Source organism: Alexandromys fortis, unplaced genomic scaffold, assembly GCF_014885135.2.
Source record: "Alexandromys fortis isolate MF-2015 unplaced genomic scaffold, M_Fortis_MF-2015_v1.1 scaffold_56, whole genome shotgun sequence".
Classification (NCBI taxonomy): Eukaryota; Metazoa; Chordata; class Mammalia; order Rodentia; family Cricetidae; genus Alexandromys; species Alexandromys fortis.
The window spans coordinates 1,732,044-1,747,126 of record NW_026067935.1 but is presented as its reverse complement, the minus strand read 5'-3'; the positions used below and the strand labels follow the sequence as shown (position 1 = coordinate 1,747,126).

The window sequence follows — 15,083 nt, the reverse complement described above, 5'->3', positions numbered from 1 at the left end:
TGGGGCACACTTATAGACTTCAAAAGGTGGCACAGATGACCTCATCTCCTTGATACCAAGCCAGCTTCTTCCTGGGCACCTAAATTCACCCTCATGGCCTTTGAGCTTGTGGTTCAAGCCTGCTCTTGGACATTCTTGTCCCATTGTGTCCCCATCTCTTTTACCCTCTGAGGACTCTCCAGGCCTTCTCCACACCTGGCTTCTTCCTAGGCACTCACTTCTGGAGGCTTCTGTCTTCTTCCTGGGTGAGTGAGTGTGGCCTTTCTGTACAATCTTAACAGACAGGAGGCATCCCTGATTAGTAACTTAGGCTGGTGGACCACTGTTAGGAGCGATGCTCTAGGCTGATGCCCCAGGAGACACCAAGATGGATTGTTTCCTAGGAGACTCGAGAATGTGTCGGAGGCTGGCCTTGGCCACTTAAGTATTGATGAAGTTTATAGGTGGAAGGCTTGGCTATCGCATCAGAAGCTCATGCTCAGATACTTTACTCGAAAGTCTCGATTTCTGGTTTGCAAAAAAGTAAAACGGCTTGGGAGAAGGCTTAGTGATTAAAGCGCCTGCCTTGCAAGCATGAACACTGGAGTTTTTTCCAGAAATACACTTAAGTGTTGCATGGATTTTCTTGTAATTCCAACCTTGGAGGGTAGAGATGGAATCACCAGAGCAAGCTAGCTAGCTAGCTAGACTAGCCATTTGGGAAAGCTCTTGGCTTGACTGAGAGACCCTGCCTCAACGAATAAGGTGGAAGAGGGGTGGGGGGAAGATTTCTCACATCAAGCTCAGGCCTCCACTTGTAAGCGCTCATGTGCACATGCACCAGACACATGTGCCTTTCGCACACACATGTGCACACACACACACACACACACACATACACCATCAGTTTGTGCTGAAGATAGCAACACTTCATTCCTGCGTAGTAAGGAGAATGACCTGGCTGCTCCAAGGGGCTCTTTGGGCAGAGTGCCCCCCCCCCCCGCATGCTCTGCCTGGTGGGGAGCCTCAGCTGACCTCCTGCAGTCTCTCCCGGCACTTCAAGGGCATTGAGTTTGTGGTCGCTGACTCAGAGGGATCCAGCCCTGAAACCAACACCTCGTTTTGTCTTGTTTTGTTTTGTTTTATTTTTGTATTTCTAAATCTGGCCATGGCGGGAAAGAAAGGGCACAGCCAGTGTACACAATGCTGTCCTGAAGCTGGTGCTGGGTGTGTTGTGTGGGGTGCTGTCGTGGAACCCTATCCCACTCGTGACCACTGCACTATCTCTAGCCTGGACCCAAGATAAGGGCAGTCATATATATCCATGAAGGGGGCCCGTATGTAGGCGTGAAAGCAAGGAGTGATGAGACTGGTGTGACCACTGTGTGGGCCACCTTCGTGGTCCCAGGTTTGTGGCATAGCCAGGGTCACATGGGTGTTTCTTGGGGCTGGAGGAGTATATATATGAGGACCGGGCACAAACAGGCTCCTTCTGCAGGACATTCAGCCTATGCATGCCAGGCAGCCTCCAGTAAATACTGTAAGCCAACTGTTCCAGCTACTGGGGTACACTGGGTTCCTCCTTGCCACGTGCTATGTGGTTCTGCTGAGCTCAACTCTACCACCTGCAGCAGGGCGGGACATGGGGGTCTTATCCCTGGAGGCCCATTGTCACATTGCTTAAGGGGAGGAGTGGACACCATCCAGTCTGGGAACCCAGCCTCTCAGCACCCTGCCTTGAGTCCCTAACCTTAAACACTCAGTTGTGGGGTCAGTCTCTGAACCAGCCATCATTCCCTAATGCCCAGCCCTGAGTTCCCATCCCCTGAACTCCATGCCTGGCCCAGAATGCTCTCTGAGCATGAGGGTCTTAGGGATGTCCTGTTGTGTGGGCTCATGTCAGGTTGGGGTAGAGAGAGGAGGATGAGGGGCAGATCTAGCCACTCCCACCGGGGCTGTCCACCTTTTGCATTAAAATGTCAGTGCTGGAAGCGGCTCAGCGAATAAAGTATTTACCATGCAAGTGCAGACTAGAGTTTAGGTCCCTAGCCACCCAAAGAAAAACAGCATGGGCTTACGTGAATCCCTGGCGCATGCTGGCTAACTGGGCTAACCCATGCGGCTCTGGTTTCAGCAAAAGACCTTGTCCCAGTAATAAAGCGGGGAGAGTGACTGAAGGGGATACCTGATGCCAATGTCACCCATGCAGGCTGGAGGCCTCAGAGTAAACTCCCCTCTTCCTCACTTCCCTGCTTCCTGTCCTGTCCCTTCCATCGCTTCCCTTTTCAAGTTCATTTCTGGCCCTCCATCCTGTCTCCCATTTTCTCATTCTCTCCCCTACAGCAGCCCCCCTGTTGGCCACTCCCTGCCAGACCTCTTTCCCTTCAGGCTCTGGGGAGGCTCCTGGGCCGCCTGGGTCATGGAAGTGAGCCTAGGAGTAACAAGAGAGAAAACCGTGCAAACTGCTCTTAGGAGGGCGAGGGAGAGAAGGAGAGAGGAGGGCACCTGGGATCCAGGAGATGAAGGGGAAGCGTGCACAAGACTGCCAAGTACCTCTGGGGAGCCCTGCCCTGTTTCCTTACTCTGGGGTTCCCCTTCTGACTCTCTGATATCAGCTCCGCTAGCCAGACCCACGATGCCATAGTTGAAATAAAGACCTGGATGGTGCCGGTATTATTCTAGAATCTTGACTAAGAATCAGCTGCTCTGAGCTATGGGGGTGGGGGCAGGAGCTCTGTGTGTGTGTGTGTGGGGGGGGGAGGCAAGAGCTCTCTGCAGAGGGAAGCTGCCTGCCTCCTTTGGGATCCTATTTCAGGAGGAGGCTGCCTTCAGAATGAGGTTCTTTCTCCAAGGGCAAGGATAGGCTTGGTGGCTATAGGTGCAGAGACAGGGCAGATGGGGCCCGAGGGAAGTCTCCACCCTAGAGGGCCCCACATGAAGCAAAGGGCTGTGGGTGGCAAGCATGGGCAGCTCTGGCTACAAGGTTGAAGTGCACCATAGCCTAGGTTGTGACCTCTTTGTAGACAGGGGACCCCACAGGAGTTCAAGGACCAGATGGAAGAGGCATAAGGAAGTGGAGGAATTCTTTGTGGATTCTGTAGAGAGTATACACACTGGCCAGAGAGCATACCAACATCCTGCTTCCCTCTCCCTCTCTCCTGTCTCCTGGGTCCTGCACACACGCGGGCTTTTCCATCATCACCGACATGCCTTCTGAGCCTGCAGCAAGCACCCTTTGTTCTCTGAACAAAGGGTGAAGATTGCTCTCTTTTCACAAATGAATCCGTGCATCTTGGCGATTGCTCCGGCTAGGTGCATACAGACCAGCCACATTCATGGGACCTACTGCCGTGTCTCCCCAGGGTCTCCATGGGGGCATGCTTTAGTGGTGGTTGTCTCTCTAGCCATTTCAAACAAGGGTGATATGTCACACACCTTTTCACCTCCTCTTTTGGGTGCTGTCCTGGTAAACCTGAAGCCCAAGAATTTCAATGTTAAAACCCATGCCGCTATCTTAAGCTGCCTGGCTATGCTTCTGAAAACAGGGGGGACCTTTGCTTGCATTTATTTCTTTCCCCAGCAATTTGGGGTCAGGGCTTGCCAGCTCAGGGAGAGGGTCCTTTTCTTCTGGTGGCTGGTGTTTATAAAGGACTCAGTCCTGAGAACCTATGTCACACCCGGCCCTGTGTCTTTGGTCCAAGGGTTTCTTATCCATCCCTGCCTGGCTTTGCACTGCAGGCTGACCTTAGTTTCTGACAGCCAGTTCAGATGATGAAGAAAGAACCCAATAGTTTTTTTTTTTCCTCTGTGGGGTACAAGTACCTCTTGGGAGAGTGACTGTATCCTGCTATGGCTCAAGTTCCCACTAAGACCCCAGGCCCTGGGTTCTTCCCTATAGCCAGGAAAGTAGTTCCCTGTCGTGATTTGACATCTTAGTCACTTTATCAGCCCCGAGCTTTTGATGAAAGTCCTGGATTTTGTTCACTGTGAAGGGCAGATATGCCTTGCTTTCCTGGTAATCCAGGTGGCTGATGGGAGACACAGAGACTCCTGGGTCCTAGGAGGAGGTGCTGGAGCCCTGGACCCCTTAGTTGACTCTCATGCGGTGACCTGAGCTGGAGGGGGGAGGTAATGGGATCTCCATCCTGCCACAGTGGCCGAGTGGCTCATGCCCACCTCTCCCTGCCCTTTGCATCCTTCTCCATGGGACACAGAATGCTGACAGTCCGGGGTCAGCCCTAGCCAGGCTCCTGCCTGTGGTCAACAAAGCTATAAAGCTGATTAAGATGACGGACAGTTGCCAAGCTAGAGCTGCTCAGGGAACTATGGTGTCTCTCAAGGTCTGGCTATATCCGAGCTCTATCCAGGGCCAGAACACTGCATGGAGGGACCTTGGCATCCACTGCAGCTGGGACACCATCCCTGAGAGCCACCGATGGGAAAGAACCAGCCTCAACCGAATAGAGATGGGTACCGGTTGCTAGGGCGTGGATGGGACACTCAGGTCAAGTTTGCTAGATTCTAGTTGGGTGCATTCTGTTGACACATGTCTTGTTATGCCACGAAAGATGCTCTACTACAACAGATGTCAGCCTAGGTGACCACATGGGGTCCACTCAAGAGAAAGTCCCAAAGGGTGGTGTGTGCCTGCCAATGAAGACGAGTATATGGTGACTGTCAATTTGGGGACTGGCAATGCTCTTGAACTGAGGGCCAGAGAGGGTATTAACTTTCTGTGCTTCAGAAGAGCCTTTCAACCAACACGCTGTGTGTAGTCTTCCTAGCATGAGGCCTTTATGTCTATGAATGCACTGACCGTTCCCCTCTTCAAGTTCCTCACTGTTATTTCCTGCATTTCATAGCCAGGGGAGACATATGTCTTTGGTTACCCTAGGCCACCCATTCAGACATGGATGGATTGCCTTGAGCCTGGGGTTGTTGTCATAGAATAGGTCTGGTAGCCTAAGTCAAGAATCCAGGAGATCCGGCATAGCAACCTGAAGTGTAAGAAATGTCAACCCTGAAGTCCACTGTGGCATATTCCTCTGCCTGTGGTTGGGGCAGGAGGCTGGTCTTGGTGGTCAGCATCACAGGGTGATGGTAGTCAGCATCACTATGGCATCACGTGGTACCCCTCCCAGTCATGGAATGGGGTAGAAAACCAGCCGCCCACACCTTGTTTTATTCCTGCAGCTCTCACGTGGACACCAGGTGGCGCTGTCGTCCATCAGTTACGTTGGCTGCTCTCTGTCAGTCCTCTGCCTGGCTGCCACACTGGTCACCTTCGCAGTACTGTCGTGAGTCACCCTCTCCCTGTGTCCCCAGGAGGTCTAGCAACTTACTGGAAATGTCCAGGCATCCTGTCACTCTGGTCATACCCCTCTCTGACTTTGAAGACCCTGGGGGTGTGTCTGAGCCCTGCTAGGTGGAGTACAGATGTGACTACGTGGCTGTTCTCCCAGTGATGCTCACTTTCAAAATCTGATGTGCAGGGAAGATACAAAGAAATAGCAAGGCCCGTGGAGTGGCATTAGCAGGCTTTAGACACACTTAAAAGGTCTGGAAAACCCCATATCGACACTTGAGGAGTTCTGGGGGTGGGGGAGATCTGAGTCAGGCAAGAGTGAGCACAGGCATCCTTGACTCTCCCCTCATCAGGCTATGATGTCTGGTTTTGAGGTCAAGTCATGCATAAATGCCTTTGGATGGGGCCCATCAATAACCAAGAAAGCCAAGGAATAACTAAATGCTTTCTTGCGCAGTCTGCCATGCACAAGGAGACAGTGCAAAGGTGAGCATCTTGGGTTGGGAGGCTAGGAAGCTATCCCTGTTGGTTGCCATCCAAGACTACAGGCAGAGCCCTGCCAGGAATGGCTATAAAAGGATGGCAGGCCCCGCAACCATTCTCCTGTATCCAAGCGGCTCCTTCCCTCCCTGCTATCCTCGATGATGTCCATGATGTCACGAGATGCATATTCTTGCAGGTTCTGATTCAGAATTCAGATTAACGTCCCCGCCTGCCCCCTCCCCAGGGTGGAGGGTGTGGAACAGAAGAGGACCCAGGGAATTTAGAAGAGCCATTGGAATGCCAGAAAGGCTCAGGCTGTGCAGGGTGGTTGGGTTTATGAAAGGAGCTGGGATGCTAGCCAGGAGTGAAAGGGAGCAGCTGAGGGTCCAAGAAGGGAGCGACAGCATGGAGGAGTAGGGTCTATAAAGATACCCATGGGGTCTCAAAGAGAAGTAGGGAGAGGACCAGAATGGGGATAGGATGTCGAGGCTGAGCTCCGGGACTCACACTGGCCTCTCTGTCTCCAGTTCTGTCAGTACCATTCGGAACCAGCGTTACCACATCCATGCCAACCTGTCCTTTGCTGTCCTGGTGGCCCAGGTCCTGTTGCTCATCAGTTTCCGTATGGAGCCTGGCACGGTGAGTAGGTGCTGATCCTCACCCTGCAGCTGTCCCTCTGCACCCAGGCATCTCTTCAGGGGACACCAGGGAGGGGATGTGACAGAGTCAGAGGTTGTAGAACAACTTTGGACTGGGACTGAGAAACCGAGCCTCAGCTCCCTGGGATGAAAATGAGGTCATGTGACTAGAGGCTTCCAGGAAATAGACACAGGGAAGAAAAACCTCAGCAGGGCTGCTGGGCACCTCTTGGTCTCACCCTGCATCTTTGTTTGACCCCCAGGTCCCATGCCAGGTGCTAGCCGTCCTCCTGCACTACTTCTTCCTGAGTGCCTTTGCTTGGATGATGGTGGAGGGCCTGCATCTCTACAGCATGGTGATCAAGGTCTTCGGGTCCGAGGACAGCAAGCATCTCTACTACTATGGGATAGGCTGGGGTATGTAGAGGGGTGGGCAGATGGCAGGGATAGGCTGGGCTATATGGTAGGGGTGGGGCAGGTGGCAGGGGTGGAGCCAATTAAGACAAGTAGGGAGGGATGAAGTGGATCAAGCAGAAGTGGGGCAGGTGGGGTGAAGTGAGTCTTAGTGGCAGTGAGGCAGAGGAGGTGGATGTGGGACAGGGTTTGGGGGAGATGAGACGGGTTTTACGGAGGTGGGATGGGATCGGTGGAGATGGGAAGGGGTCAGGTGGGGATGGGATGAATTCAGGTGGGGATGGGATGGGATCAGGTGGGGATTGGATGGGATTCAGGAAGGGATGGGATGGGATCAGTTGGAGATGGGATGGGATCAAGTGGGGATGGGATTGGATCAGATGGGGATGGGATGGGATCAGGTGGGGATGGGATCAGGTGGGGATGGGATGGGATCAGGTGGAAATGGGATGGGGTCAGGTGGGGATTGGGTAGGATCAGGTGGGGATGGGATGGGGTCAGGTGGGGATTGGGTGGGATCAGGTGGGGATGGGATGAATTTAGGTGGAGCTGGGATGGGGTTGGGCAGATCAGGTTGTGGGGTTGGCACTGGTGAAGATGGGGACAGTCGGCATGCTTCGACTTTTGAACATAGCGAGGTTTGTCTCTGGCTTACTAGTGTTCTGTCACTTTGGGAAGAATGTGCTGTCTGCTGTTGGAATGTGTGTTCCCTCAGTGTCAGGCTTAGCTGTCTCAAGGTGACATCCGAGCTCTCTGTTCTGGCCTACATCTTTCCTCTAGTTGCTCTTCCAGCTCTTTGAAGTGAGGTAGTGACGTCACTTGCTCTGTTTCCTGTTCCCCCCTTTTGCCTTCTTTTGAATTAAGTGGGTATTTTCCTGCGCAGCATTTTAATTCTCCTAATGAGTTTTCCGCCGCTTTTTTCTGGGTTGTTTTCTTAGTGGTTGCCCCCGTGCTTATTGTATGCATTTCAGCATATTAAAATCTATTTTATGTTCTTACTAAATTACAGCGCAACACGGAAACGCTGCTTTTAAGTGGTTCTATTACTTTATTCCTCTTTCTGTGGTTATTGCTACACATATCACAACTACATGGTTGGGGGCAGGCTGTAATATTACTTTATCAACCTCGCCTCTCTAAAAGAGGCCGAGAGAGGAGATGGGTTGTGTACCCATCTTTTGTCCTGTTATCCATCGGACTCACTGTGTCTGCTCCTCTGTGTTTGTCCCTGTGAGTCTGAATTGCCATCTGGCCTTGTCATCTTGCCCCAACACAGCTTTGTCACTCTCCCTCCCCTGTATGCCTCGGAAGCTTATTGCCTTTCTATTTGTTATGGGCCTAATAATGCAGCTCTATAAATGTCATTTGATATTATTGCTTTTTAACTCAATTGAGGGGAAAAAAAGAGGGCACACAACTCTATTGTTGTTGATAATTCCATAATTTATCAGCGCTGTTGTGTGTGTAGGTCTGTGTTTCTCTGCGTGTGCGTGCATTTGTGCTCGCAGGCGTGTGTCTCTCTGTGCGTGTGTGTTTCTGTATGTCTGCATGCATGTGTCTTTGTGCCTGCACTGATGTGCGTATCTGTGCATGTCATCGCCTTTGGTGCCTGTGGCTGGTGAGGCAGGCCCTCTGAGCACATGCTCAGATGGGTGTTTTTCTGGGAATGTCTGTCTCACCTTCATTTTACAAGGCAATCATGCAGATTCTTTCCCCTGGGGCACTTTGGGGCCCCTCATTGCCTCTGTCTCCATGGCTGGCTCTGAAGTCTGCTCTTTATCCAGATCCTGGAGCTGAAGGGCTGCTTTTCCCCCGTGGTGTTCAGCGGTTTCACTTCCTTTCAGCCTTTGCACTCAGTCGTGTCCAGGCTGCCTCCCTCCCGCGTTCTCTGGTGTTCTTCCTGGACTTTATCGGCTGCTGAAGCTTCAGACGCCCGTTTCACTCTGCTCTCCTCTCTGGCACTCTCTGGTGCCTGCCCGGAGTCCTATGGTGTCTGCGTTTCTCTGGGGACTCTGTTGGCTCCTGCTTCCTCTGATCTTCAAGTCACGAAGTTTTCAGTTTTCGTGGTGTTTGAGTCCTCCGACTCTTCCTCCTGCTGCTTGGCCCCTGCTGGCTCCTCTAGTGGAGTTTCCATTCCAGCGATTATACTTTTTGCTTCCAGAGTGCCCATTTGATCCTTGTTTCTCCTTTTTCATTTTTTAAAAATTCCCACCTGCTCTCTCATACCCTGAAGGGACCTCGCCCGCCCTTCACACTCTGCTGGTGGCTTTAGTTAGTTCTTTCAGCATCTTCAATGACCTCGGCCCCCTCCCAGGCAGTTGCGCGGGCCACATTTTTCTGCGATCCTATATGACTTAGAACCTTTGCTGAGGGTCTGGTGTTTTGGGATGAGTTTGCTCAGGGCTCCAAGCCTCCTCAAGTGTCCACCTGTCGGCTGGCTCGCTGCTCTGTTGCTTGAACTGCTTGACGCTGGCCCTGGACTGTCCTTTCCTAGCAGGGCGTGGGAGAGCAGGGACAGAGGGAGGACGGTGACCACCTGGTGTCATGCTGTTCTTCGTAGGTCTCTGGGAAGGGACAGTGGCCTCTGATCTGCAGAGCTCCTCTCTATCCTAAGAGTCAGCTGAGGTAGGACACAGATAGCTGCCACATCTGTATAGACGAGCACCCTTCGGACTAGGGTTGGAGGCGGGCAAGCAGCGTGGGCGTCAATGGCTTCCTTCGAAGGGATCTTTCTAATGTAGAGCTGAGGGCTAGGGATTCTGGCTCTATCTCCCACAAATATCCTGCAGGCCTGGGCTGGGGAGCAAGAGAAGGGCTGAGCCTTGGCTGTGTCACCAGCCAGTTAAGCAGGTGAGCCACTCAAGTGACCCTGGCCTCCCTATTCTTACATGGATTTTGTATATGTCCTTGATATTGTTTATCTCAGTCTGCTGCACACACGTAGGAAAGTTTACAGGGACTTTGAGAGTTTCCCAAAAGTCCGATCCTTATCACCCGTAGTCTCACTGGGCCACGGCCTGTGCAGCGTCCTGGTCTCGGCTATTTGGCTGTATTGACTCTTGCCCATCCCAAGGAGCCCCTGCCATCACAGTGGATCCGCTTCCTGCCAGTGTCGCCCAGAGGATGGGCACCCACCGCTTTCGCAATTGTTATAAAACACGGGCCAGGCGTCAGGGACCTGCTGCTTATTTCTACTTCCCTTCAAATGGGTTTAATTTCCTCAGCCGTCATTAAGCAAACAGCAGATTAACCGTGTTTACTGTGTGCGCTTCGCTTTGGCAAGTGTCATTTGTTTGAGTCCAACGTGGAGGCGTTGACACTTGACACTTTCCTCGGGATTCCCAGGAGAGCTGAGAGCAGAGGATGTGGGTGGGCAGCTACCTCCTACGGCTGCAGGCCATGCAGCTGGTACCCACTGTCCCCACGGTTCCCACTCAGCGTGACTACTTAGTTTACCACTGTTCCTGTTCAGCCTGACTGCTTACAGTTTCAGTATATGTATGGCACAGGCTGGGCGTCCCCTGCTCTCCATCCCTTCAGGGAGGCTGGTTCAAATGTGACCTGCTCCCTCAGGTCCCCTGATTGCCCTAGTTGGAGGATGTTTCCTTCCTGTGACTTCTGACTTCAGTTAGGAAAGATTTAGAACTAGACGTGGATGACTACCTACTGTAACTTACTAATTTCTTCATGGAAACTGGTCATTCTGGTAGAGAGGGCCAGGTGCTCGGGACTAATAAATGGCTTGGGTGTTTGTGTGAGTGGGTGTGTGGATAGGTGTGTGATGGGAGTGTGGGTGGGTTGTGAGTGTGTGGTGTGATGGGTGTGTGGGTGGGTTGTGAGTGGGTGTGTGAATAGCTGGAGAAAAACGAGCTATTGGTCAATATTAAAACACCATGGGACATTACCTACAATGGCAAAATCCCTTTGAAAACCTAGGAGGCAGGGCATCCTGCTTCCCAGTGTGGCAGGACCTGGCATCTTCTGATGCCCACACATGTGGTCCTCACAGAACTCAGTCTGCAGCCCTGATACAAGCCCCTCTACAAACAGAACTCCAGGCAGCTCTGTCCCCCGCAGCCTCCATCCATCTTCCCACCATCCTACCTTTAATTAATTTCGTCAGGAGCCCGTGAACTGTGTCTTTCATCTTGCCAAGGCTAGGTTGGCTTCAGGCCTAAGTACAGTCAGTCTGCAGGCAGCAGGGTTTTTAGCCCCCAGCCCCTAATGAAGAAGGAATTGGAACTGGCCCAGAAGACCCGGCTGCGGGCAGAGACCCCAGGAAACATAGCTGCTTCCCCTCAGATCGCTCCCTGGCGGTGCTTCACCCTGCACACTACCGAAGCTTTTACAAATCTAATGCTGTGTGGAAGCTGAGGTGAGGCGGGGAGGCATGGAGTCAGTTACAGGTTTGCTGGCAGCAGCTCCCTGAGCTGGGGGACAGGGGTTTGTGGAAGCGAGGGGAACAGGTTGTGTCCCCAGGGAGACGAGGGACTGTGGTGCCTGCATTTTGATGGAGCCAGCTGGAATTTGATTACCAACTCAGCCCCGAGAGATGTCACGAGGTTTATTGTTTTCTATTGAACTTGATGTCTTCTGTGATTCCCCCCATCATCTGGGGTGAGACCCCATCGAAACCCCGTTCCAGGCCTGCCTTCCTCTGCATTTTTATTTAGGACGCCAGCTCAGCCTCTGTGCGGTGGTGGGTTATTAATCAGGGCCTGCTGGGTGACGCTGTGGTAATAACCAGCTTCCTACCTTTGGCTAGTTTAAATGCTGTCCACGTTAGGGTTATTACTGCTGTGATGAAACACCACTACCAAACATCAACTTGGGGAGAAAAGGGTTTATTTTATTCACAGGCCCATGTAACAGTTCCTCTTCAGAGACAGTGAGGACAGGCACTCAAGCAGGGCAGGAGCCGTGAGGCAGGAGCTGATGCAGAGGCCATGGAGGGGTGCTGCTTACTGGCTTGCTCCCTGTGGTTTGCTCAGTCTGCTTTCTTATAAAACCCAGGACCACCAGCCCAGGGATGACACCACGCACCATGGGCTGGACCCCCCCCCCCAATCACTAATTAAGAAAATGCCTTACAGCTAGATCCTATGGCGTTCTCAACTGAGGCTCCCCCTGTTGACTAGAGGGCCAAGTTGTCAGAAAACTAGCCAGTACAAATGCCAAGCACTGGCTTGGGGTTTTTGAGACTAGTCCATCCTGAGCAGTGCCAGGTAGAGGGTCAAGAGTCCAGAGTCCAGAGTGGAGAGGTCACCACCAGAACCAGTGCTGTGAATTCAGTGCTGAACCTGTGAAAAGCACACGGCATTCCGGCCTGCCACGCAGAACAAGGTCCCAGGAGCCTCGCCGTGCAGAGTGCACGCTTGTCACAGGTGGAACAACAGCAAACATGGAAAGGCGGCCTCAGTAATTTCTCGGGAGGTGTCCAAGCATCCCCCAGCAGTAGTTCCCCAGATATGTCTGTCACCCCTACCAGGATCTTAGGAGGCCAAATCTAGGGACGGCATTAGGCCAGGCCCTCTGAAAGGCCTCAGTGTTCCTGAGAGGAGCGCATCTCAACCCAGGGAGACGATGTTTGCAGTGACTGGGCCAGAAGGACTCCAGACTGCCCACAAAAGAGCGGCACAAGTTTGGTGGGGTTTTTGGGAAGACAGTTTCGGATGAGACATTGGTGGGAGCAGCTGGGGGAACCCGAGTCACCCAGGATGCTGTTTAGGACAGGGATCAGTGTCACACATGAGGGCTTTACTGTTCATATGCATCCCATGGGGTCCTTGCCCCATTTGATCCCCATTTCATAAATGAGGGCATGGAGGCCCAGAGAGGTCCAGCCGGCTCCCCGAGGTTGCACAGCAGGTTTGGTGTGTCCTCAGGAAGGGAGCAAGGTGTCATTTGATCCCACGACCCAGGCTTCTTCCCTTTGTTGTCTTTTGTCTGTGTCTGCTGTCCTTGTTTTTCCGTCTGTGAACTTTTCTTTCTAATTTTGGACCCAAAGGACACATAATCAGATTACCAAAGTAGGTCACATGGATGGAAGGAAGGAAGGAAGGAAGGAAGGAAGGAAGGAAGGAAGGATGGAAAAGAGAGCGGTAAAGAGAAAGGGAGAGAGAGGGAAAGAGAGGGGTGGGTGGGTGGATGAAGCCCCCAGGTTTTCCACCTCTCTGCTTGGCACTGTCTCCTGAGCAGTCTACCCACCCACTTGCTGTCCCCTGGCTGGTCATCAGTCATGTGATGACATACAGTCATGACCTGGGTCCAGGTCAATCATCCAAAGTACCGGAGGCAATGTTGCCATCTAGGGTGGACTGTGAGAGCCTGACGTAAGAGATGTGCCTTCCAGAGTTTGGGGATGCTGCATCATCGCTTGCCTCGGTGTCTTCTTGATGCTTGAGGCTGTGGCTGCATCCAGCGGGGAGCAGAGAGTCATTGCCAACATTTCCTCCAATCACCACGGAGAAGCGGCCGTCCTTGCCCAGCGGCACTTGCAGGGGAGGCTGAGGGTGACTCGGGTCCACAACGCTGTCTGTTTCCTGTGCTGGCCACTGCGTTCAGAGACTCCCTGATGTCTCATGTCTTTGGGTTTAAACTGGTCCTTGCCTCAGAGGCAAAGGATGTGTGGCAAACGTCTTAAAAGATGAAGCTAGACTCCAAACCTCAATTCTGATAGAGAACAGAGGCATGAATAGCTCCCCGTCTGCAGGTGGCACTAGAGAGCTGTGGGGCGGGGACACCGGACTCCTCTCACACATCTGGGTGAAGCTGGAAAATAGTTTCCCCTTAGGGCAGTGGTTCTCATTCTTCCTAACGCTGCCACCCCTTAATGCAGCGCCTCACGTTGTGATGACCCCCAATCATAAAATTATCTTTGTTGCTACTTCATAACTGTAATTTTGCTACCGTTATGAATTGTGATGTAAATATCTGATATGTGCCCCGCCCCATGAAAGCGCCATGTGACTCCCCCTGCCCCCCAGGTTGAGAACCTCTTCTCTAGAGCCCCTTCTCCTTGGAGGGATCCAGTTCCTTTGGCTCTTTGGCCCCCCGTGGAGCAGGCAAAGGGACCAGATCCTGAGCCGGTGGAAATGCTGAGTGGGGGAAATATTTGCAGACTTAGAGAGGCTCAACCTGAAAGTTCACATGTGTTGGGGGAAGCGCAGTCAGAGTGAAACCCCACACCATAGCTGAGCTGAAGAACGCTGAGCAACTTCCTCCTCGTGGAGGCTCACGTCTGGTCTGAATATATATAAATCCCCTGAACTTGTGAAGTGCTGGGAGCAGTCAGCTCGCTCTGGGCTGCCTGGCTCTGAGAGCTGTTTGACCTGGAGCTCTTGCTTGGCAGGGAGAAGGAATGCTGTGGGAATTGCTGGTCTAGATGTTTTTCTAGTTTGTTCTTAGACCTCGCTGAAGTTTTTGTTTTTAAAAACAAATTCAGCTCAAAGTGGCTTAGGCACAAAGGGAATTGAATGGTTCATATGGCCAAAAGAGGTCCATGGTAGTTACATTCGGGTCTTGATCCTCAGACTTGCACCACACAAATTTGCCTTTGTTGATGTTCTCACTGGCAGTGCCCTGAGCTTTCCTGAACCCCCCACGGTGCCAAGGTGGCTGCACAAGCCCCACCGGTTCCACCAATATCCTTGCCCTCTCCCCAATGCTATGAGGAGAGAGTTCTTTAAGGCAATCTTGCTTTTGAGTCCCTGCTGGAGTCTTATTGGTTTATCCAAGCCACATGTCCATCTTTCAATAAATCCTATGGGCGGGGGAATTGATGGTCCCCTGTGACAGTCATGGGTCACATGCCTGAGAGCCAGGAAGGAGCCAGCCTCTGGGCCCCATAGATGTGGAGCAGAATGGCTGGCTGGAGAGTTATGGGCTCAAACACTGGCAGCGTGGGAACTGTATATTTGATAGTCTAGTCCTAGATTATCAAGGTCCTAGTTCACTTCCTTCCCCTGTGGCTATGGAGTGGTTTCTGTCCTCACACTCCCTTAGGGCAAGTGTCTTAGGTTTTATTGCTGTGAATAGGCACAATGACCACAGCAACTATTTTTTTTTTTGGCTAGGCTTTCATTTATTCATTTATTTCTTAAAAACATAACAAAATAAGATATAATAAGATAAAACAAAAACTATCACATCGAAGTAGGATAGGACAAACCAAGAGAAGGCCCAAGAACCAGAGACCCATTCATTCTCACACCCAGGAATCCCATTAAAAATACTAAACTGGATGTCATATATTTATAAAAATG

General features: G+C 52.0%; 1 protein-coding gene across 2 annotated transcripts in view; it reads left to right on the top strand.

Moving 5' to 3' along the window:
• Positions 1-15,083, top strand: part of Adgrd1 (adhesion G protein-coupled receptor D1) — a 113,784-nt gene that overhangs the window by 82,628 nt on the left and 16,073 nt on the right. For both annotated transcript variants that reach the window (XM_050146597.1, XM_050146598.1), the window contains 3 exons: positions 5,173-5,276; positions 6,295-6,406; positions 6,669-6,822. In XM_050146597.1, the coding sequence (XP_050002554.1) occupies positions 5,173-5,276; positions 6,295-6,406; positions 6,669-6,822 (370 nt within the window). The remainder of the gene's footprint in view (positions 1-5,172; positions 5,277-6,294; positions 6,407-6,668; positions 6,823-15,083) is intronic.